This window comes from Podarcis vaucheri (genome assembly GCF_965113315.1).
Source record: "Podarcis vaucheri genome assembly, chromosome: 14".
In the NCBI taxonomy this organism is placed as follows: domain Eukaryota; kingdom Metazoa; phylum Chordata; class Lepidosauria; order Squamata; family Lacertidae; genus Podarcis; species Podarcis vaucheri.
Window position 1 is genome coordinate 39,949,482 of NC_138752.1, and position 24,107 is coordinate 39,973,588.

General features: G+C 46.5%; 1 protein-coding gene across 6 annotated transcripts in view; it reads right to left on the reverse strand.

Annotated features, from left to right (window-relative positions):
* The window catches only part of SNX29 (sorting nexin 29), a 223,021-nt gene that overhangs the window by 113,870 nt on the left and 85,044 nt on the right, over positions 1–24,107 (reverse strand). For all 6 annotated transcript variants that reach the window (XM_082200070.1, XM_082200072.1, XM_082200073.1 and 3 more), the window contains one exon: positions 843–959. In XM_082200070.1, coding sequence (XP_082056196.1) covers positions 843–959 — 117 coding nt within the window. The remainder of the gene's footprint in view (positions 1–842; positions 960–24,107) is intronic.

Below are 24,107 nucleotides of genomic sequence, written 5' to 3' on the forward strand. Positions count from 1 at the left end.
CCTGGCCCTAGTTGAGACCAATCTAACCACCTTGCGACTTGGGACCTCCAAAGTGTTGTCATTTGTGGACCTTAAGGTCCTCAGCGGGGCATACCAGGAGAGGCGGTCCCGTAGGTACGTGGGTCCTTCCAACCTCTGTTTACGAATCTCTAAGGAAAATATCCAAAGGCCCATCTACTCCATCATCCTCTTTTTCACAGTGGAAGCAGGACCTGAGCACAACAGCACCCTCTCCATTTGCAATTCCCAGCAACTGGTATTCAGAGATATGCTGGAAGCAAGAACACAGCTGGGATGGATAGCAGCCATTAACAGCTTCATCCTCCAGGAATTTGTCTAAACAAATTCGTGGCCACCACTGCCTCCTGCAGGAGTTGAACAGTTTAGCAGTACAGTGGTGCCCCGCAAGACGAATGCCTCGCAAGACGGAAAACTCGCTAGACGAAAGAGTTTTCCGTTTTAGAGCTGCTTTGCAAAACAAATCTCCTATGGGCTTGCTTCGCAAGACGAAAATGTCTTGCGAGTTCCTGCGGGTTTTTTTCCTTTCCCCCCCTTTTTCTAAGCCGCTAAGCCGCTTATCAGCTGATCCGATAAGCCGATAAGCCGCTAAAAGCCGCTAATAGCGCTAATCCGTCAATGGGCTTGCTTTGCAAGACGAAAAAACCGCTAGACGAAGAGAATCACAGAACGGATTCTTTTCGTCTTGCAAGGCACCACTGTACATTCTTTTGTCTATCCTAAACCTTCCAATGTTCAGCTTCAAAGGCCCTTTCTAGGACTTCAGTCTGGATAAACAGATCAAGATTACTATGCGTATTATATTCTTTTTTTAAAAAACCTACCGGTCCTCTCAAATCAATGAGTTCCTGTCTCATCTGAGTCACAAGAGTTTCTTTAGCCATCAAAGCGCGGTGCAGCCTCTCGTTGAATTCTATCAGTTCCCCGTGCATCTCCGCCACCTGGAAAATAAGCAATACCATTTATTTATTTTTGAAAGCCACTTCGTTTTTATACTGTCAACAAAAGAAACAACGTTAGTGGGCAGCAAATATACTGTAAGTACATTCTGCACACAGTGGCCTGGCTCCCATATAACGCAATAAGCCGTACTATGGCTTAGTGAGAATGTGCAAGTTTGCTGGAGAGGTGCTCACAGCCCTCCCGTTTCCTTTTTTGCTACTGCACAAAGATGAGCCAATATTGTATACCATCCAAACCAGGGCTTCTGGCTGAGCTCTTTCCTCGACAGTCACAAAGCGCAGAAGAATGTAGAAACTGCCTTATATCAAGTCAGACTACTGCGTCCATCCAGCTCAGTACTGTCTACACCAACCAGCAGATGCCTCTTCGGGGTTTCAGGTAGGAGTTTCTCCCAACCCTACCCGGAAAAGTCAGGGATTGAACCCAGGATTTCCTGTGTGCAAGGCAGACACTCTATCACTGAGCTATGGCCCTTCCTGCCTAGCATCCAGCACATCCACGTGGTCCTCAAAAAGAGGAGGACCATAGCGCAGGGGTGGAGTGTCTGCTTCACGTCCTGAAGGTCCCAAGTTCAATCCCCAGCATTTCCAGATAGATATCCAAGAAGGCTGATCGCCAAAGAATTGATGCTTTTGAATTATGGTGCTGGAGGAGACTTTTGAGAGTCCCATGGACTGCAAGAAGATCAAACCTATCCATTCTGAAGGAAATCAGCCCTGAGTGCTCACTGGAAGGACAGATCCTGAAGCTGAGGCTCCAATACTTTGGCCACCTCATGAGAAGAGAAGACTCCCTGGAAAAGACCCTGATGTTGGGAAAGATGGAGGGCACAAGGAGAAGGGGGCGACAGAGGACGAGGTGGTTGGACAGTGTTCTCGAAGCTACCAGCACGAGTCTGACCAAATTGTGGGAGGCAGTGGAAGACAGGAGTGCCTGGCGTGCTCTGGTCCATGGGGTCACAAAGAGTCAGACTACTAAACTACTAAACAACAACAACAATCCGAGAGGATGCTGTTTGAAACCCCGGAGGGCGACTGTCAGTCAGTGCAGGCAATGCAGGCCAGTGGCCTGACTCAGTTAAGACAGCATCTTGCATTCCTATATTTGGCTCATTCCTGTGTGTGGTCCCTACCCCCAGAAAACAGACAGCTGAACTGAAGAAGTTGATGCTACAATGGCTCTTGGCTGGAACTTACTCATTAACTCATCTCAGAAGGTGGTGGACTCTACTTAAATGGGTAGGGGTTCAAAACAGAGGTTGGATGGCTGTCGATCATGGGTTCCTGGGCTGTGATTTCTGCATTGTATGAGGTTGGACTAGATGCCTCTTTGGGTCCCTTCTAACTCTACAATTCTATGTCATGCAGACCAGGCTGCAGTGTTCCCTTGACACCAACCTTTTATTATTATTATTATTCATTTCTATTTGCATTATGCTTTTCTGTTCTACTTAATTCTGTTACGGGGGTAACTTCACAGCCTCATTGGATTTAATTAAAGATAACCTAGTTAATTACTCTGTGCTAGCTTGTTCAGATAAGATCAAACGTGTATTTATTCCACGCTAACAATTAGAGCATTATGTATTCACACCCGAGTTGCCGCCTGAATAACAGTCCCAGGATGATGGCTCTACCCTGAACCTATGAAAGTAGCTAGGAAGATTATTTAATCAATATAAAACCATATGGAGAAACATTATTATTAACGGTGCATTAAATGATCATGCCTGTTAGACCATAAGGAATGCCAATCTTTCCTCAGAATTCAAAATCAGGCATGGACGTATAAAGCAGACACCCAGTTCTGAAATTCATGTACTGTATGCAGATTGAACGTTTGAAAAGAAGAAAAGGAAGGCCATTTTCAAACTCGGAATTTGTTTTTGCTCTAGGCCACATGTGAAGAAGAAGAAGAAGAAGAAGAAGAAGAAGAAGAAGAAGAAGAAGAAGAGTAGTTTGGATTTGATATCCCGCCTTTCACTCCCCTTCAGGAGTCTCAAAGCGGCTAACAATCTCCTTTCCCTTCCTCCCCCACAACAAACACTCTGTGAGGTGAGTGGGGCTGAGAGACTTCAAATAAGTGTGACTGGCCCAAGGTCACCCAGCAGCTGCATGTGGAGGAGCGGAGACGCGAACCCGGTTCCCCAGATTGCGAGACTACCGCTCTTAACCACTACACCACACTGTGAGTCTTTCTGATCATGAGAACAGCCTACTGGATCAGACCAAAGCCCTGTCTAGTCCAGCATCCTGTTCTCACAGTGGCCAGATGCTTACCCGCAAACAGGGTCTGAACGAAACAACACTCTTCCCACCTGGGATTCTCAGCGACTAGTATTCAGAGGCACTAACAGTGGAGGAAAAATGTAGCCATTGTGGCTAGCAACCATTCATTCTGACCCTGGTTTATCCTGTGGGGAGCCTGGTCCTCCAGATATTGGTGGGACTACAATTCCCATCATTCCTGACCTCTGGAGTTGCAGCCCAGTAACATCTGGAGGGCCAGCCGTTTCCTGTCCCATCATAGCCACATGTCACAATATTGCTACTGTACCGTAGCAGCTGATTACTTGTGCTTCAGGCAAGATTTTGAAAACCCCTGCTTCAAAGATAAAACACCAGTCAATTGAAGAAAATCTTTGAACCAGCACGATAATAAATCAGGGATACCACAAGAATCTCAAGGACTGATCTCTGCTCTCTTTCACCAGATTTCGTCAGCGCTCTAACAATGTCTAAACTAGGGCTCACATAAAATTTCTTTTACAGATAGGTAGCCGTGTTGGTCTGCCATAGTCAAAATAAAAAAATTCCTTCCTGTAGCACCTTAAAGACCAACAGAGTTAGTTCTTGGTATAAGCTTTCGTGTGCATGCACACTTCTTCAGATACACTGAAACAGAAGTTGCCAGATCCTTCTATATAGTGAGAAGGTGGGGAGGAATATTACTCAGAAGGGTGGTGGGAATTGGAGATTGGCTCATCTCAGCTATCTGCCAATCTCCAATTCCCACCACCCATCTGAGTAATACCCCTCCCCACCTTCTCACTATATAGAAGGATCTGGCAACTTCTATTTCAGTGTATCTGAAGAAGTGTGCATGCACACGAAAGCTTATACCAAGAACTAACTTAGTTGGTCTTTAAGGTGCTACAGGAAGGAATTTTTTTATTTTAATAAAATTTCTTTGAAAACAAAAGAACACAAAACTCTGAGACAAATGTGCACTCTCTCCCACTTTCAGCATAGCTTATTTCACAGTGTGGACAAGAGTAAAAAGCAAGGACCACAGCCCGAGCTTATTGGAGGAAGGAACATAAATTGTAATAAACACACCATAATAACAAGCAGCGGTGATATCTTGTCTTCGTAGCACCACCATCTCCCTAGAGAAAGCTGTGGGGAACCTGTGGCCCTTCAGATGTTGCTAAACTACAACTCCCATCAGCCCCAACAAGCACGGCCAATGGACAGGAATGATGGGAGCTGCAGTCTAGCAATACCTGGTTCCCCACTCCTGCCCTAAGGGTTCACAGGTTGGAGCAGAAGCTACGGTGAAACAGGAGAAGATCTTTCTCATAGCAAAGTGATGCACAGGATCAAGCCTATAGTTAAAGGTGCTTGCTTGGTGGCAGACAACATGTTTGCATGCAAAAGATCCTCAGTTCAATTTCTGGCACTTCCAGATGGACCTTGGAGAGCTGCGGCCAATCAGGTTGACATTATTGAGCTGGACAGACCAAAGTTCTGACCTGACCAGCCATACATTCAGCTCACAATGCCTTATTCTTCTCTATCATCTTTCCCCAACCTGATGCCCTGGAGATGCTATTGGGCAGGGGACGTGGGTGGCGCTGTGGTCTAAACCATTGATCCTCTTGGGCTTGCCGATCGGAAGGTTGGCGGTTCGAATCCCCGCGATGGAGTGAGCTCCCATAGCTCTGTCCCAGCTCCTGCCAACCTAGCAGTTTGAAAGCACGCCAGTGCAACAGATAAATTGCACTGCGGCAGGAAGGTAAACAGCATTTCCATGCGCTCTGGCTTCTGTCACGGTGTTCCGTTGCGCCAGAAGCGGTTTAGTCATGCTGGCCACATGACCCGGAGAGCTGTCTGTGGACGAACGCTGGCTCCCTCTGCCTGAAAGTGAGATGAGTGCCACAACCCCCTAGTCACCTTTGACTGGACTTAACCACCCAGGGGTCCTTTACCTTTTTTTTACTATTTTTTTTGCTATTGGGTGACAACTGCTACCAGCGCCAGCCAACATGGCCAATAGTCACGAGGTATGTAAGCTGAGGCATCTGGAAGCCAGCAAGTTGCGGGGGGTGGGACGGCTGCTCTGGGGTCTGCTGTTATTCTGAGCATGTCTTCCCTGTCATTGCTCTGTCACTAACTGTGCTATTTCAGTTGACAGTCTCTGTCAAAACATGTGAAGTGTTACTGTAGCTTTTCGCAGCTTTTGGAAACCCCTATTTATCTCTGTTGAAGCAGGTCCCATGGAAAGGGACCACAAGGCTTCAGGGCAGGGCAAGCTTGGCACATTTGAATCGCTCGTTTCTATTGAGTCAGCAATTCTCTTTCTTTTCAATGTGATTGTTTTTGTCTAAATAAAAATCTACTAGTCCTAGTAGCATTTTTGGAATCTCCACTGCAGCATGCTCCAATATCCAGCACGATCCAGTTTCTAAGATAAAGCGATCAGATGTGAAGAGGGGGAGAAGAGAACTTTCCTTATGCCGAGGTGGGAGACATAAATGATTTCCAATCAAAGCAGAACCTAAAATCCCATAGCTGTTTGAAGAAACTACAGCTCTGAAGGAAATCTGATCATTCTATTAAAATCACACATTTTGATCAAACAATCTCAAAACTTTATTAATATTAATGTGAGCCGTGTGCTCAGCAGGAGCCCTCAGTAATCTGACATATTTTCTATTACACTCAGAAGAGGAACGCCAGCCTATTAGCGTAATATTCAGACAGAAACCACTTGGCTTTACACCTGATAGCCATGAAAGCCCACTGTTCTTGTGATGCAACCAATTAGCTTGTCAAATTACTCAGGATGCTTATTTCTTTAATAAACTTTGTTTCTGCGGCAATTTCTCTACATAAAGTTGAATAATGCAACGGTGATGAAAAAATAGGCACAGATCTGATTTCATGTGACTTCACACTCATGAATGTTAATCACCTGCTGAGCTCACGGATCTAGCAGACCCAGGGAAGTGAACCTTTTTCAAACCAAGGGCCACATCTACTACTATTAGTATACAATGACCTAAGCAACTTGGGATCCGTTTATGTGTGAGATCATCATTCGGGACCCAGTCCATGGATTGCTCATATGGTTACAGAATGGTGCCGATAATGCCAAGGTTGCAGGTTCAATCCCCCTATGGGACAGCTGCATATTCCTGCACTGCAGGGGATTGGACTAGATGATCCTTAGGGTCCCTTCCAACTCTACAATTCTAGGACTCTATGATTTTAACCCATATATGCAAACTTAACTGCTTTGACCGGCACTGTTATCAGTGGCGTAGCGTGGGGGGTGCCAGGGGTGCCAGCCGCACCGGGCGCAACATCTGGGGGGGCGCGCTCGCTGCCTCCGGAGTTGCCGAAGAGCCTCGGGCACAGGCTGTAGCAGAGCCGCATGTCTCGCGGCGCCCGGCTGAAGGCGCCCGGCAGGCAGCGGCTCTCAGCGCTCGCCGCGAAGGACGCACCAGGCAGTCTCTCTTCACAGCCCTGCCTCCACCGCTGCTGCTGCAGCTGCTGGGCCGTTGCATTTTCCTCGCCTCTCTGCCCCCCTCCTCCTCCGGGCAAGCGGCGTCGTTTGGGCGGCAGCGCCAGCGGCAACCCGCAGGTTAGGGGTTAGGGGGGGCGCAAATTACGTGCCTTGCCCCGGGTTAGGGGGCGCAAATTACTTGCGTTGCCCCGGGTTCTGACAACTCACGCTACACCGCTGACTGTTATAGGTGCAATATAGCACTCAATCCCCATTTGTAAGAAACTGATCTTTTGGAGCGGCAGCAACCTACACTTCAGAACTCCCTGCCTATTGACATCAGGCAGATACTGATGCTGTACCCTGCTAAAAACATTTTTGTTCAGAAAAGCCTACCCATATACAGTGGTACCTCAGGTTAAGTACTTAATTCGTTCCGGAGGTCTGTTCTTAACCTGAAACTGTTCTTAACCTGAAGCACCACTTTAGCTAATGGGCCCTCCTGCTGCTGCCGCCCCGCCGGAGCATGATTTCTGTTCTCATCCTGAAGCAAAGTTCTTAACCTGAAGCACTATTTCTGGGGTAGCGGAGTCTGTAACCTGAAGCGTATGTAACCTGAAGTGTATGTAACCTGAGGTACCACTGTATGTAGAATCTGCTTTTCACTTATTGCTGGTTTCAATAATTATTTGAATGTTTTAAAGAGTTGTTTTAACTGTTTCTATTGTTTTATTCTTTTTTGTAAAACCACACCGACATTTTTTTTTAAATCAAGCACTGTATAAATTCCATGAAATAAAATGCATAATTAATAAAACAAAAGCCTGGCTGTTGGAAAGAAATGGTAAAGATGTACATCTTCAGCATTTGTCAAAAACTGTATAATGAAGGTTCCAGATGCACTTCTGTGGGACAGAGCTACATAACTTGGGGGCTGCCGCAGAAAATGAGCTCTCCCTGGCCACCACCCCCATCCCTGAGCTTCTGAGGGTGGTGGGAGAACCAAGAGGCCTCTTCTGTATGGTTACCAGACTTCCCCGTTTCCCAGGGACAGTCCCCGGATTTACAAATCTATCCTCAGACAAAATCCATCCCTGGAAGGTCCCCGGATTTCATTTAATGTCCCCGGATTTATATTTTAAGTGTTGTAGATTTATTAGTACGGAATGAATGTTGTGTGATTGGTTCAACGGCACAAGACACATCATATGGGGACTTCCAGAGAGGCAAAATGGCAGGCGCCACGGCAGTGAGCAGCTCCTGATGCCAGCCAGAGCCAACTGCGCTACCAGGCTGGCTCCGGGCTGCTGAGACTGCTGCTGCCGCCACCACTGCTGAAGACACCCAGTGCGTCAACTTGGGGAACCACTGACCCCCCTTCCCCCTGCAACTCAAATCGAGCTGGGAGCGAGATTGCCCAGCTGACTGCCCAGTGGCGTTCTGGGGCCAGGAAAACTCCAGAGCCAACACAGGGAGAAGGAGAAGAGGAGAACAAGAGAGAGAAAGAGGAAGGAAAAAAAGAGGGGAGCCCCGACCTTGCTGCGCTGCCACTGCCGCTGAGGAGAGGTAGGAGAGCACTGGGAGGGCAAGGACATGTGACAGAGCCCAGACCCAACCCGAGCCTACTCCACGGTGGCTAAAACTCCAAGAGAGCAGGCCAGGGCCCAGAGGAAGGCCACGCAACCAAGGAGACCACAGAAGATATAGATAGATATCAAGTGATCTGGAAAAACAAGAGCCTTCTGGATGAAAGAGGCTTTGAAAGAGGCTTTGACCCTGGCCACTTCCTCAGAAGCCAGTGAAGTCACACTCCTTAAAACGAGGAACAAGAACCCACAACTCACCCATCCCATTGCCTGAAAGCCCCCGTACCCATCCAGCCCCCTGGAAGTTCCCAGCAGAGAAGTCAGAGGAGATGCCGCTGGAGACTGCTTTGCAACACTGCATCACCAGTGCTTAAGTCTGGGCACTGGCCCTTCAAATTCTTGCTTAAATTTGCATCTAAGGAACAAGGCTTGGGCACTCCATAGGGCCACTGTGAAAGCAACTGCCATTGCTCCTGGGTGACTGCACAGAGAGCTGTCCCAGGTCCTGAACTAGCCTCCTATACCTGGAAGCAGCACAGCTGCTGGATTCGTACTGCAGGAATCCAGCCTCCCATAAGGCGTTGTCTGCGATCCCATGAGCTCCCAGCTTTGCCAGAGCAGAATGTCCTCTGCCAACCTTTTCCTGCTTGCTGCTGAGCTGCCATGACAGATGGCCCCATATAAATCATAATCAAGAAAAGCTTTCAGAGCGCTGCAACCCAAGCCCTGGAAAGTCCTCCCCCACCTTCCTTCTGGCTTTGGAGTCTTTCCCCAGGCATCACCCCCACCTCAAAAAACTCCTCAAAAACCACCTTTCCCACGGTTCCCTTAGGCACAGCCTCCCCTCCAAAAAGACTCCATACCCTACTGCAGGGACAGGGAATCTGCAACCCCACAGGCTCCTCACTTCTGCCTCACTAAGTCAAAGTACAGTGGTACCTCGGGTAACAGGCGCTTCAGACGCTTCAGGTTACAAACTGTGCTAACCCAGAAATAGTACCTCGGGTTAAGAACTTTGCTTCAGGATGAGAACAGAAATCACAGCGGCAGCAGGAGGTCCCATTAGCTAAAGTGGTACCTCAGGTTAAGAACAGTTTCAGGTTAAGAACAAACCTCCAGAACGAATTAAGTTCTTAACCTGAGGTACCACTGTATGTGTAACAGAATTGAAAATGGAATTCTTCCCATATACCCTCCCATTTCATTGGCCGTCCCCTGCTGTGAATTCTAGGTTATAAGTTGCCCAGGGCAAGGACCTGTCCTCTGGTACATTGTTATGATCATTATTATTTTGATTTATTGACTGGCCTTCACTGTTAAGGTCCCAGGGTAGCTCACAACAAATTAATATGCAACACTGAAAATCGTTTGGCACCATTTAATGACACAGCTAACTCACAACTTACGGATAGGTAGCCGTGTTGGTCTGCCATAGTCAAAATAAAAATTTTTTCCTTCCAGTAGCACCTTAAAGACCAACTAAGTTAGTTCTTGGTATGAGCTTTCGTGTGCATGCACACTTCTTCAGATACACACAACTTACGGGCATTTAACTTGTGTGCATTCAGCTTTATGCTGTTGGCAGTGTGTGTGTGTGTGTGTGTGTGTGTGTGTGTGTGTGTGTGTGTGTGTTTAAAGGAGTAGAAAGGGGGCGGGCAATCCCACCCACCACTGAAATAAGACTTTGGCGATCCCACCCACCACTGAACCTAATGTATTTTGAACTGTACACGATTTTGGCTTTTTGAGGGACTGTGTATGTTCCTGGGAAGAAACATGATTGCCTCTGTGCTTTGAGGAATGCTGACTGGCTGGCTATTTTATCTGAATATGTAATTCACATAGACCTGTTGGTTAGAGCATGCTGCTGATAACGCCAAGGTTGCAGGTTCAGTCCCGGTAAGGGAAAGCTGCATGTTCCTGCATTGCAGGGGGTTGGTCTAGATGATCCCCAGGGCCCCTTCCAAAAGAGAAGGTAAAACAGGAAGAAGAGAAAACCCAAGAGTGGTATTATGTTAACCTGAGCACTAGGAACATACTCATGAGCTCATGACCCAGAGAAAAAACCTACATAATACAATAGGTGCAGTAACAGTAAAGTTAAAGGTAAAGGGACCCCTGGCCATTAGGTCCAGTCGTGGCCGACTCTGGGGTTGCGGCACTCATCTCACTCTATAGGCCGAGGGAGCTGGCGTGTGCTGGTCCCGGACGGAGGTTACCATGGGGTGAGGTCCAGGACCTGGGTCGAGGGTCTGTAGACTGTCCTCCACGGGCGAGGTGGGGTCCGAAGCGAGGAGCCAGGCAAGGACAGGAACTCTGAAGGAACAGGACTGGGTGCTGGCCGAAACAACTCTTCAATGACATTGCTCCCGCAACCTGGGACCGGGCTGACTGGCCTTTATCTTCTCTGAGGCCAGGGGCAGTCCCGGCCCCCAGGAGATCCGACTCTCCTGGCCTTAAGGCGAGCACTCCTCCTGGGAGAAACCAGTTCCCTCCCTCTCTCTGCCCTGAGCCTCTGCAGTTCAGGAGAGGCTGAAGGGTTACTGGACCCAGGGGGAGACTCACCTGTAGGCACTGAGTCCTCAACCACCTCCGGAGCCAGAGTGGATTCACCTGGTGCCTGCTCCTGAGGATCCGGCACAGGTGCAGGCGCTTCAGAATCAAGGCCCTGCCCCAGTTCAGCCGGCCCTGGAGGCAGGGACTCTTGTGCAGGCTGGGATTCCTCCGGTTCAGCCTCTGAATCGGATTCCCAGGCCATCACACAGTGTACAGCTTCCGGGTCATGTGGCCAGCATGACTAAACCGCTTCTGGCAAACCAGAGCAGCACACAGAAACGCCGTTTAGCTTCCCGCCGGAGTGGTACCTATTTATCTACTTACACTGGCATGCTTTTGAACTGCTAGGTTGGCAGGAGCAGGGAGTCGAACTGCCGACCTTCTGATCGGCAAGCCCTAGGCTCTGTGGTTTAACCCACAGCGCCACCCGTGTCCCTTGCAGTAACAGTAAAAGATCTTGAAAAGGTTAGGCTCCTCACAGGGACGTCACAGATATGATGCAAATCAAGAACAGGTGACATTGCCAGGGAAGGACGATGATAATCAGAATACATGCTTCGCATATGGATTTCTGAGGCTTTAAGTGCAAATCATAAATGTTCAGGTTAACTTCCTATTTTTAATTCCCCACGTAATGAAAAAATAGCAACGGCAGAAGATCTAAATTTGCCTGACATGTTGTGCAACTTAATTTACCTGATTTCCTACTATTGTAGTAATTATCACTCACAAGCAGCCAAAGGAGCTATACTAACTCTGGTTAAAATTCCTTACTCTGTAATTACTGAAAATTCCCTGCTGGCATCCATTTTTCCCTCAACCATCAATAAACTCTCACACACTTCCGACTGCTAATTTGCTCCCTGCTAGTTTCCTTTACCTGTAAGATTCTCTCTCTTTTTTAAAAAAGAAAAGAAAATGAATAGCTAATTAAGACTTTTTGAAAAAATCTTATAAGCATGTATTTTGTTCTTACAACTATGCACTCAACTGAAAGTATTTTACATTTTGCATCTCCTTATTTTGAAAGATCTGAATAAGCTAATAAATAGAATCAACAAGCTTGCAGCAAATTCTGCTTCATGTATGGAAAAACAGAGGTGAGAATTTGGGGTTATCATAGGGCACAGTGACTTCTGCCTACAATAAAGAACCTTGCAAGCTTGCAGGAAAGGAGAGATGCCAAAACTTAGTAAAAGAGTACATACTTTATATGCATTAATAATAGTCCTCCCTTTCTCCATTTTCATTCCAACAGGCTTTTGGAAACTGACCACTTTTAATGAGGAGGCTGGTGCCGTTGTGTTTCATTAATGTAAACTATATGGTTTTAATGGATTTTATACAGTACAGTGGAACCTCGGGTTGTGAACGTGATCTGTGCAGGAGGCACGTTCGCAACCCGCAGCGCTGCATCTGCGTAGGTGCGGGTCGCAATTTGGCGCTTCCGCGCATGTGCAAAGTGTGATTTTAGTGTTTCTGTGCATGCGCCAAAACCCGGAAGTAACCTGTTCCGGTAATTCCAGGTTCGGTGCGGTGTGCAACCCGAAAACACGTAACCTGAAGCATCTGTAATCCAAGATACCACTGTATAGTCTTCTATCAATATTCAACTGGTTTTTAATGATATGGAGGGCCACAGGAAGATATTTTTATGTATGTATGTAGCTTTTAATTGCAAATATAACAGAAAGAGAACAACAACCCTTTGCCAGCTGTCATCAACAGTAAGAATATTCCATCGATCCTGATTTAAACGCATAGATTAATAGAGGCAGTCCACATAGGTATTTAAGTGACATTGGCCACTACAAGCCATGCATGGAAATGGCAGAGAGATCTTAGAACCAATGGTGCTGGATATTCATCCTTCCAACCTTGCAGTCCCTTTGCTACCAAAAGGCGCCACAGAGCCCACTTTCGTTGTCTTACGTTCTGATGGCTGCTACAGTAAGACGGCCTGCCTTCTGTCCCACAATATACAATGTCCATGCACAGAATAATTATGCCACCAGCACATGTCCAAATTATACCAAATCAGACCAGAAATTAATCCTAAGGAATGTAATGCCATCTGCTTTCTGCCACGACTCCCATCAGGGCTGCCTTATTTTAAGCTGTAAAAAATGTACACAGAGAGAAAACAGGATGAACTTCCATTTTTTCCTATAGTAAATTAACGATATGAATAAACATGCTTTATATTTAAATTTAATTTATAAACAAAACCTAAATACCACACAGGTGCCTATATTGTTTGGCTGGTTTGGAAGGCAACCAATACGTCTGGTGAACAGCACCTGGAACCTATTTTTGAAACTATCTCATTTCAAAACAGCAAACTACTTAAAGGCACCCTCTGATCAGTGCCACTAACAACATTTCTGATGCACCAGGAAATGCCAGTTCCACCAAGGGGAAATGTCCTGATGTTATGTTGAGGCTGTCCCCATCAGTCATTACATGTTTTGCATGCAGAAAATCAGTCCCTGGCATCTTCTGCGAGAATAGTGGTGGGAAACCTGTTTCAGCCTGAGTTCCCTGTTAAACTGCACCATTAAACCACACTAAGAACCGTAGCTTTGTGAGGGGAATAGGGGTCTCTGAACAATGCTCAGCACCTTTAACAAACTACAACTCCCAAGATTCTGTGGGAGAAGCCATGACTGTTTAAAGCGGTATGATACTGCTTTAAATGTATAGTGCAGATGGGGCCTAAAAGAAATAAATTAAGAAGCAAAATATTATAGACAGACAGATACACAGAGGGATTAATGGATATAGACACACCCACCCACCCCTTGACATTTGATTTTAACTAGCTAATTTCAACAGAAGTCTTTAAGTCATTTACAAATCCCAACCAAAAGGAATCAATTTAAGAAATGCAATACGGATTCCACATTCACACCCTACTTTTACAAACTATCTACTACTGATACCACGTTATACTATCCATAATTAGATAAGTATCTCTAAATCAGGGTTTCCCAAACTCGGGTCTTCAACTTTTTTTGGACTTACAACTCCCATCATCCCTAGCCAGCAGAACCAGTGGGTCAGGGATGATGGGAATTGTAGTTCAAAAACAGCAGGAGACCCAAGTTTGGGAAACCTTGCTTTAAACAATGTACTTAAGTAAAACAACTAAAATTTTTAGGCAGCATTCCCTAATATAATAATAATAATAATAATAATAATAATAATAATAATATATTTGTACCCCACGCATCTGACAGGGTTGCCCCACTCTAGTACCTTCCATGTGCTGTTAGGCTACAGCTTCTATAACTCATGACAATTGGCCCTGCTGGCTGGGCCAGGCCAGGGAACAGTAGTCCAACATATCCAGAGGGTGCAATTTAGGGGAAGGTCTGATTTAAGGTCATGAACACCCTTCTTCACCACTATACAGTGGTACCTCGGGTTACAGACGCTTCAGGTTACAGACTCCGCTAACCCAGAAATAGTACCTCGGGTTAAGAACTTTGCTTCAGGATGAGAACAGAAATTGTGCGGCGGCAGGAGGCCCCATTAGCTCAGGTACCTCAGGTTAAGAACAGTTTCAGGTTAAGAACAGACCACCAGAACAAGTTCTTAACCCGAGGTACCACTTTACAGGCCTCCCCATCCTCACTTCAGCACTGCCAACTGAAAAAAAGAGTGATACTGCCTTTTTATTTAGGGAGCGTCAGTTCTGAATTTTAAAAGGCAAGTCCAAGAAACAGAAGTGACATCTGAGGGTGCAGCAGCTGGCGGATTCTGGCAGAAACAGTGTTGGCCACCAACATCGATGTGAGCATCCAGGCAAGGGAAACGGACACCGAGACGCCTGAGAGGATTCTGTGCCAGAGCTGCGCATCCCTCTGCCAAGATCTGTGCGCCAGAAGTTGGTTCCTACTTAGAAGCCACCAGAGGAAGAAGCACACTTAATGCCAGCCAGGAGAAGATGTTACATACAACACAAGAGCTCCCCTGCTGGTGCCCAATAGACGGCCGCTTCTATCTTTCTCGCCTCTCAAAAGGCATGCTCCGTGGAGTTGCCTGAAATAATCCAACAAGCATACGAAACCCCAGAGAGATGTGAGCAGGAAAACAGCTCTCCCAGAAATCTTTATGCCAGAGACAAAGCAGCAAAAAGTGAAGGGCGAGGGGAATAAATGTGTTTTGAAAACTAAAACTTCATTGGGAAGATGGACTTCCTGGCTCCTGAGGACGCACGGCGCATTGCACAAACACACAGACAGACACACAATCAGAGGGCAAACCAATAAAAAGACCAAGGCAAATAGGCAGACAGACCGGGAAGGAATAGCGGAAAGGAAGGCCACAAAGCGAGAGTGATTCAAGCAGCCTGGAGGCAAGGCCAAGGAACCCAAAGGAGGCTGCCAGCTTGCTGCCTTTCTAATGAAGGCTCTTGGAAAGAAAGCAGAGAAGTTCAAGTGGCCTCAGGCTGAGTCTTCCCTCACTCACACGGAGCGCTAAGTCAAACCATGGCTTAACGCAATGAGGAAATGTACAGGATCCCAGAGAGGAAGGTGCAGCCTTAATGCAGGGCCAGGTGTAACAGTTCCCCTAACCATTCCTAACGATGAAACAAGTGTAGGGAAGGCAGCGTCAAATCTAAGTGCTCCTATGGCCCTCCAGGTGTTGTGGGACTCCGACTCCCATCAACCCGAGGAAGCCGAGCCAATGGTCAGAGCGAATTGGAGCTGTACTCCAGCAATGTATGGAAGGCTGCAGGTTCCCCATCTTTACCTAAGGCTTCATCTGCACCATAGATTTAAAGCAGCAGTCATGTCTTCCCCCAAAAGAATTGTGGGAATTGTAGTTTGTTAAGGATGTCAGGAGATTTCAGGGGGTCCTTCTTCTTCTTTGGCGATCACTCGTAGCCGACTAAGATTGTCTTCCATGAACAGAGTTTTAAAAATGAGTCTGTATGTGACTGTGGAGGCCAATTCTGGACCCACACGTCCTTCCACAGTGGGGACATTGGTTTCCGGGCTGGAGTTGATCACGGTGTGGATTTGCCAAGCGTGCCTTCCTCTTATTCCCCTCCCAGAGCTATGGCTCCCAGAGTGCTTTAACAATCAATCCCTTTTACGAGGAAACTCTGGGAACTGTAGATTTATGAGGGAAATACTGACCTCTCAAAAACTCTCAGAACCCTTAACGAACCACAGCTGCCAGGATTCTGTGGGGGAAGCAGTGACTGTTTATATTTAAAGCAGTACCACACTACTTTATAGTGTAGATGTGGGCTTAGAATATTTACTGGTACAGCGTCCTAAGAAAACATGCCAGTCAGGACACGGTGCTGGTTAGCGCTGATGGGAAATATACTGCAAAACATCTGAAGGACACAGGTTAGGGAAAGCTGGTGTAGAAGATGCATAGGACACTTAAGGTTCTGATGGAGAAAGATGGGGCTGGCCTGCTCAACCATGAAGAACACTGATTTTCAATTATAAAATACAAAGAGATGAGGTGTTGGCAATGGTAAGTGGCGAGGAATCAAGGTTCATTTCCATTTAATCCTAACATTATCTTTATGAGAAATATCAGAGCCAGCCTTATGTTCCTGGAAAAAAGCAACAGCAATTTGTTGTATATTAAGAAGAGCAAGTGGCAAATGGTGCGCAGAGAGACCTTTTGAACATGCAGAGTTCCAAAAGAAAAGAATGACTCATCCTTCGTCTAAGCACCAGCCACACAGAGTGTCCTGAAGGACTCGGCTAAAGACTCTCCCTCTGAATGAGTTTTGAACATTACCAGATGCTCAGGTTAAGAGACAAAGATCACAAGGTTGAAGACATTTCGGAACGTAATGATTTTGGAAATGTGATGCAGCCAAGTCAGGCTATTAACACTTGCGTTGCTCTAAAGTCTAAACCTCCAAGCTCGCAATGAGGACAACAGAGCAACCTGAGTTTGCAGAGGAACACGTCATGAGCCTGGGTTCACATATGACACTAAGCTTAGACCACAGCTTGCTTTCTGGCATCACAGCAGTAACAGAGGAGTAGGAGAAACCCTGAATTTTGGCAGCATGCATTTCAACAATAGTTTAACTGTGGTTTACGGTGATGTGCAACACTAGCCTAATAGACAGCAACTTTTAATTTATCACATACCACCACAAACTCTAACTGACGCCCCATCCAGATGCATCAGTCTTAGATCTTACAGAAAACCTGCCTGAAAAGGCAGCCTATCAAAATGAAGAATTCTGTTTTAGAAATGCTCTCATCTAAAAGAATAAGGAAAGGTCATAGTTCAATGCTAGAGGATGTCTGTTGTGTGTTTAAGGTCCCAATTCCAATCCTTAGTACATCTGAGACTATTCCACTAGCCAGATGTCACACCAAAGTTCCTGTTTGACCCAAATAAAAACAGACGGTTGCATCCAACAAAGTTTTACTCAGAGCAGGCTCATAGAAATTAATGAACAAGAAGACTAAGTTAGGTCCATTAATGTCAATGTGCCTACTCCGTGCAAAAAATTAGCTGGATACCATCCAAAAGGATCAATTCCTTAAATTGTGCTCAAGTGTCACTCAAATGATTGTCTTTTAAAGAGACTGAATAATTCCTTGAGGCACAGCAATTCAGGACTAGTATTATCATTTGGTGGGTGTCAAATCATCCTAATAAAGCTAACTGTTATCTTCTCTTGAAGCCTTTTTAATTTATTTGGTCATTAAAAAAACCACAATATATGTTCAAAGAATGAGTTCGCTGCTGGATTAAAGTGAATCTACAGCACACGGACAGAAAACCTTCTAAGATCGTAATTACATTTTAAATTTTCAGTTTAATTATTTAGCTATGCCTATTTAAACCATTACAAGCATTGCCTATAAATACACATAACATGAATATTAAAGACTTAAGAGATCCCCTTTCCTTGAACACGGAGCATATCGCTTCTCCAAAGATTGTGCATCTTAAGAGTGATACTTTTCAGTTTTATAGAGGCAGGGGGTTATGTGCCAAGGAGACAGGGCTGCAGATCTCATTGCCCATCAAAATACTTTGCAAACCTAACAATAAGTACGTCCAGGCCCATCTAGTCCAGGATCCCGTTCTTGCAGTGACCAACCAGATGCCTGTGGGAGAATCCACAAGCAGGACCTGGGTGCAAGACGCCATTTCCAGCAGCTAGTATTCAGAGTCCTCCTGCCTAGCACCACCGAATGCAACACAATGGGCTCATGTTAATGAGGAAGCTGACTGGTGCCTGTTCATGCATTATGCAAAACCAGGGGAAGAAGAGGATTGGCAGGGGGGGAAAGGGCTGGAGATATTGCCATATAGACTCATGAACGCACTTCATCTCAAGCAGATCACCCTCTCTTCTCCTGCTATAGTCTTCTTTTTGCAGCAATGCCCACATGGAGGCTTAATGATAGTTAAGAATTAATTAAGGACTGCTCAGAAACCATGGTGTGAAAGGATCTTGCTTAGCTTCAGCCACGGCAAAAGCCCAGGTTGGCCCTCACGTATTGGCTCAGAAACATACAGGGAGTCCTCGCAGCTGCGCCAGGATCAACGCTGCACGATCAGCTCGCCTCTAGCCCGTCAGAAATCAATAACTGAACATGCAAGTTACAGGTGGCCTGGTATTGCTCATTTTTGGCATTTCCCTTCTTCCACAGGCAGCTGGTGTTTGCTTGAACTTGACTTTTCAGATACACACTACGCTGTGGGTTGCCAATGAATTCCAATACACTCAACACGCACCCAATTTCCTGATGTAATTATATGGTATTGGAAGTGCCACCCTCAGAACGATTTATGTAAAACTCCTGATTAGATCAGAGCCAGTTATTGGCCTTCCCTGTATCATTATGATTAACACACTTCATAACGATATCTATTGTTCGGCGTGCCACCACACTTTAGCCGTGACAGCTGCGGATCAGATGATATTTTTGTTCAGTTAATTATAAAGCATTCTGCAATAACATATATAGAATTGAAGGAGAGAGAGAGGAAATACATTGAGAGCTGTGCACAACTGAAAGATCAGTCTAATCCTGCTGCATGCTAATGGCTGTTGCCTGGCCTCCTCTCAGCAAAACCCCTTACGTTTTTCATGAAAATTTATGACTGAAGCCTTAAGAGGCAGAATTTCTGGAAATCTGAAGACATGGACTAAAATTACAAATAATCACAATGCCTGTATTGAGAACCTGAAGCTACTTGGCTTTGAAGAACTTGCACAAATAATTAAGTAATAAGGGAAGTCACTGAGACAAGGGGGAAGGGAGAGTTATCAGAGAGGCAATGCTCATGGCACCATCCTTGTCAATGGTTCTCCGTGGCACAGAGCCACCTTCTCTCAGCTTAAGATGGAGCCTAACTGGGCAGAGATACCCAGGGGACCATGTCTTGGCAACCTCCAGGTTAAATCATGCCATGTCTTGGCAACCTCCAGGTTAAATCACATTAAATGTGGAGTTGCCTTGCGAAGCTCTACAGTATGTTATTTTGATGATCAGTCCAAAACAGCAGTGGCAAGGGAGACAGTTTTTCCGGGTCATGTGGCCAGCATGACTAAGCCGCTTCTGGCGAACCAAAGCAGTGCACGGAAACGCCATTTACCTTCCCGCCGGAGTGGTACCTATTTATTCACTTGCACTTTAATGTGCTTTCGAACTGCTAGGTGGGCAGGAGCAGGGACTGAGCAACGGGAGCTCACTCTGTTGCAGGGATTCAAACCGCCGACCTTCCGATCAGCAAGTCCTAGGCTCTGTGGTTTAGAGCACAGCACCACCCGCATCCCCTTCTTTTATGCTACCCTTTTAAAATTATTGTCTCACTCCTTTTTTGTTTTAATCTGTATTTTTTTGTATTACATTTATATACCACCTTTATCTCCCAAGGATCTCAAGGTACATGGTTCTCCTCCTTCTCATTTCATCCTCATAACAACCCTGTGAGGTAGGCTAGGCTCAGAGATGGTGACTGGCCTAAGGTCACCCAGCAAGCTTCATGGCTGAGTGGGGATTTGAACCCTGTTCTCCCAGGTCCTAGTCCAACACTCTAACCATTACACCACACGGGCTCTGCTCTAACTTGAATTCTTTATAAGCCAGGAACTTGTTGAAGGTGAAGCATAAATCAACACACACACACACACAACTATAAAAGGAATAAGGAGCATTGAATACAACCATTATGACCTCTACTCAAACCTTCCAATTCTTTACCATAAAACAGGGGTGGGGAACCTCAAGCTCGGGCGCCAAATGCAGCCCTCTACAGTGGTACCTCGCAAGACGAATGCCTCGCAAGACGAAAAATGCGCAAGACGAAAGAGTTTTCCGTTTTTTGAGTCGTTCCGCAAGACGAATTTCCCTATGGGCTTGCTTCGCAAGACGAAACGTCTTGCGAGTTTGTTTCCTTTTTCTTAAAGCCGCTAAGCCGTTAATAGCTGCTAAGCCGCTAACAGCCGCTAAGCCGCTAATAGCCGTGCTTCGCAAGACGAAAAAACCGCAAGACGAAGAGACTCGCGGAACGGATTAATTTCGTCTTGCGAGGCACCACTGTATCACACACATCCTACCCTCAGACTACCTCCCTCCCTGGCCTTGCTTTGCACCCTCCTTCAGTGTTTTTGCCTGGCTGGAATGTGTCCTTGAACTCATAGAATGTTTCTTGTTTGCCTGGATGAAGGACAGAGTTGTGTGTGAAAGTGTGCTCAGAAATTAGTCTGCTACACCAAGGTAAAATTTGCATTAATTGCTCTGCCCACTTTTGCCTCCAGCTCCGCCTGTTGCCGGCATGCGGTCGCCAGAAGATTGGCCAGAAGAGAATGTGGTGGGTCAGAATCAAAATGGTTCCCCATCCCTAATTTAAAAAGAGGCACATCAATCTTATTTACTCTTCAGCCAACACATGAAGACAACAAGCCCTGTAAAACTGAAAATTGTCACCTCTAACAGGAAAGGCCATCACCCCACTTGCTCGGGTGGTGGGGACAGGGAAACGGGATCTAAGACCATTTATCCTATGACTCCGCAATGAATAACTCTTGAGAAGAACAACTCCTGTGCCCACAATGATTTGGTAGCATTATGCAAAAACGTGCTCCCTGACAGGCTCCATGAATGTTAACCACTCCAGAATCAAAATGGCAGTTTATATGCTTCTGGGGGAGTTGCACATATGACTCATTTGACACAGGAACACAGATACGGGAGCAATTTTCAGGAGAATTCTCTCGTGAATGGGGCGGGAGGGGTAATGTTAGCAAGGCCCAATTACTCATTCTCTCGCCGGAGTTGCAAAGTAATGGTTTGCATTTCATGACACACCTATGCCTCAGAGACCTTTGGGAAGAGACTACTACAGAGGGATTACGTGCTGTGATGATGATAATATAACTAATTCTTCCAATTAGCATGCTGGAGCACGCCATGCGTAACATTCAAAACCATAGTGTCTCGGGAACCGGCTTAAGCAGCCGGAGGCAGGAGGGCAGGCTTGCTGCAGCCACAGGACCGAGAAGTGGAGAAAAGAATAGAGGCGGTGGCAGCCATAACGAGGAAATCTCTCATTTCTCTTTATTTATTTGTTACCCTGTAAGGTTAAGCATTGATAGGGAAAGGAGCAATAACCAACCAACAAACAAGCAAACTTTGCACCACCAGACAAAAGTGTACAGAGTTGCAACTGACTGGTCCCACATTCAGGCACTCCAGAGTGCAGCTAGTTCCTGCCGAAAGGAAGGGGAGAAAGAACCGGGAGAACACTGGAGAATCAGGCCACCTAACATCATGGTGACACCCAGGAGCCCTGCTTCACCACCTGAGGCAAAATAGGAAAGTGCTGCTCTGCACCACCCCTGACAAAGCCCTCCTTACCCAAGCTGTGAGGCAGCACCCACAAAGCGGCAACAGTGGGTTCTGACAAGCTCTCGAGAGATTTCAGAAATATCTTGTGGGATTTCGCCAGAAGCCACCACTGGTTGGAGGTGGTGAGACGTCTGTAGGGGCACTGCCCAAGGCAGCTACTTCAACCCGCCCCATGCATGGTCCGGCCCTATGACATCACATGATTGACAGTGGGCAGTAGCTATCGAACTGGTCTACCAGGAGCGAACAAGTTCAGTGGCTAGATCTGCTAGATCTGACCAGATCATGTTCCCCAACTCATACCTTAACCGGCAGCACTGTGACTCCAATTCACTGTCTTGGCCAATGCTGGAATTTAGGGTCATGCTAGAGGAAGAGGAATGCAACAGAATGGGGATTTCACTGTACAGACACAGGTACAATGTAGCAAATATTAACATGGATCAGGTTCTAGTCTGGTGCCAGTTCTCCTGGAAAAGGCAGCAAGGCAGGTCAGGATGCAGGGCCATGGAAGCAAGCAAGCAAGCAACTTGTTCCAACAAGGGCTAAGAGCAGATTCAGGCCTTTTAAGCCGGACTACCTCTTGGAGACTCCACCCCCTTGTGGAGACCGCCAGGTTCTTAAAGGGCCAGCCACACGGTCTGAAGATGATCACTTCTCCCCTTCTGTTCCACACCCCCTGCACCAATGGACCAGCAACATGCAGAGGGGGACACCTGGTTCCTCGGGCTTAGAGGAGGGCTCCTGTGAGTTCTAGCCCCACATGCCCTGGTGGTACAGCAGGATCTTCTGGGGTCTCCTGTCTGACAACCACAGTCCCAGTGGTCTCCTAATCTCCAGCAGCAGCTCAGAGTCTTGAAAACGATCCTGCTCCTTAGCTGGTGCATTTGCAACCATACACACACACACACACACACACACACACACATCCCTCAACATTGAAGGAGTAGTAAAGAGACATTGACAAGGGCGACAAAATCCAACACTCGGATTAATCCGTCACAAGCAGGCACCTCTGCAGATATTTCCTCAAGTGCTTCAGACAAACAGAATTTGAAGAGGGCTGTACGATTTGTCAAACATTTCAAGTGCCAAATTTAACCTTTTTTTCTGACAGAAGCTGAGCCTCATCCACCCATAAATATTCATAGCTGGAACTCCAGTGTATGCCTGCCTCAACAGAGCATTTCAAACACTGGGGCCGAATGACCAGCATATTAAAGCTTCTAGCACAAAGTGTTATCTTCAACCAGCAAAGAAACGGACAGCAGCTCAGATTCCAGCAGGCCTTTCCTGCCTCGGCCTTCCCACTGCAGCCCCTTCCCTTTCCCACCCACCCACCCATCATAAAATCACATAAAGGGATTTTATAAGCATCTAGTTCAAACTCACTCTTGATGCAGAAAACCCAGGGCTAGCATATTCCAAAGAAAGGGCAGCCTAGCCTCTGCTTAGACCTACAAAAAGGGAGACTCCATCACCCTTTCCGATAACTACGGCAAAGTTGGTAGAAACTGCCCCAACAGGAGTGAAGAATCTCTCTCTCTCTCTCTCTCTCTCTCTCTCTCTCTCTCTCTCTCTTAGCTTGAGGGCCACATTCCCTTTTGGGCAACCTTCCAGAGGCCGCAATCCAGTGGGAAATGGGGCCAGACCAGAGGCAAAAGTGGACATGGTGAGGAGTGTAGATTTTACCTTTGAACGGCAGGCTAGAGTCTACAGACACCCCTCTGTCCTCCATGCAGGCAAGCAAGAGGCACGATCAGAGTTCGGCAACACATTCCGGACAAGCAAACACACCCAGGATGTAAAGCAGAACCTGAGGCTCCCCAGCCATGCATGGAAAGGATAAACTCCTTAAGATCTAAGCCAATGCTGTTCATAATGCACACAGCAAGTTCAGCACTGAGGCCTATAAAAACTGACAATACAGAGAAGAGTCTTGGTTAACCACCAACCAACTTCTGAGATCACGGTAACTTAAAACTGACCCATGAGGCTTAACTGTAATATTTAAGCTGCATGGCAAGCTTCGCCGCCTAAAGTGTCACTGTGTGCAAAGAGACGGGAAACAGCGCTGTTGAGGGCTTGCTGCTTAGTGCTACTCCTCTCCCCTCTGTGGTCAATTTATTTGCGGGTTAAACCAAAAGCCCCATGCATAAGTGCTCTCCATTCATTCGAGTCCATGTGTGGAAAAGGAAGCAGGCATCGCTGCACTAAATGGGTCCATCTACTGACAAGGGATGGGAAAATCTGTCCATTCCAGTTCCTTTCTGTTTCTACTTTTTCCAGCCTTCCATCCTGTTCTCCACATTACCCACATCAGTTTATGTTGTTGTTGTTTCAAAAAGTCCTCTTGAAAATTCGTAAGTGTTCTTGTGCGAACTAATAGGTG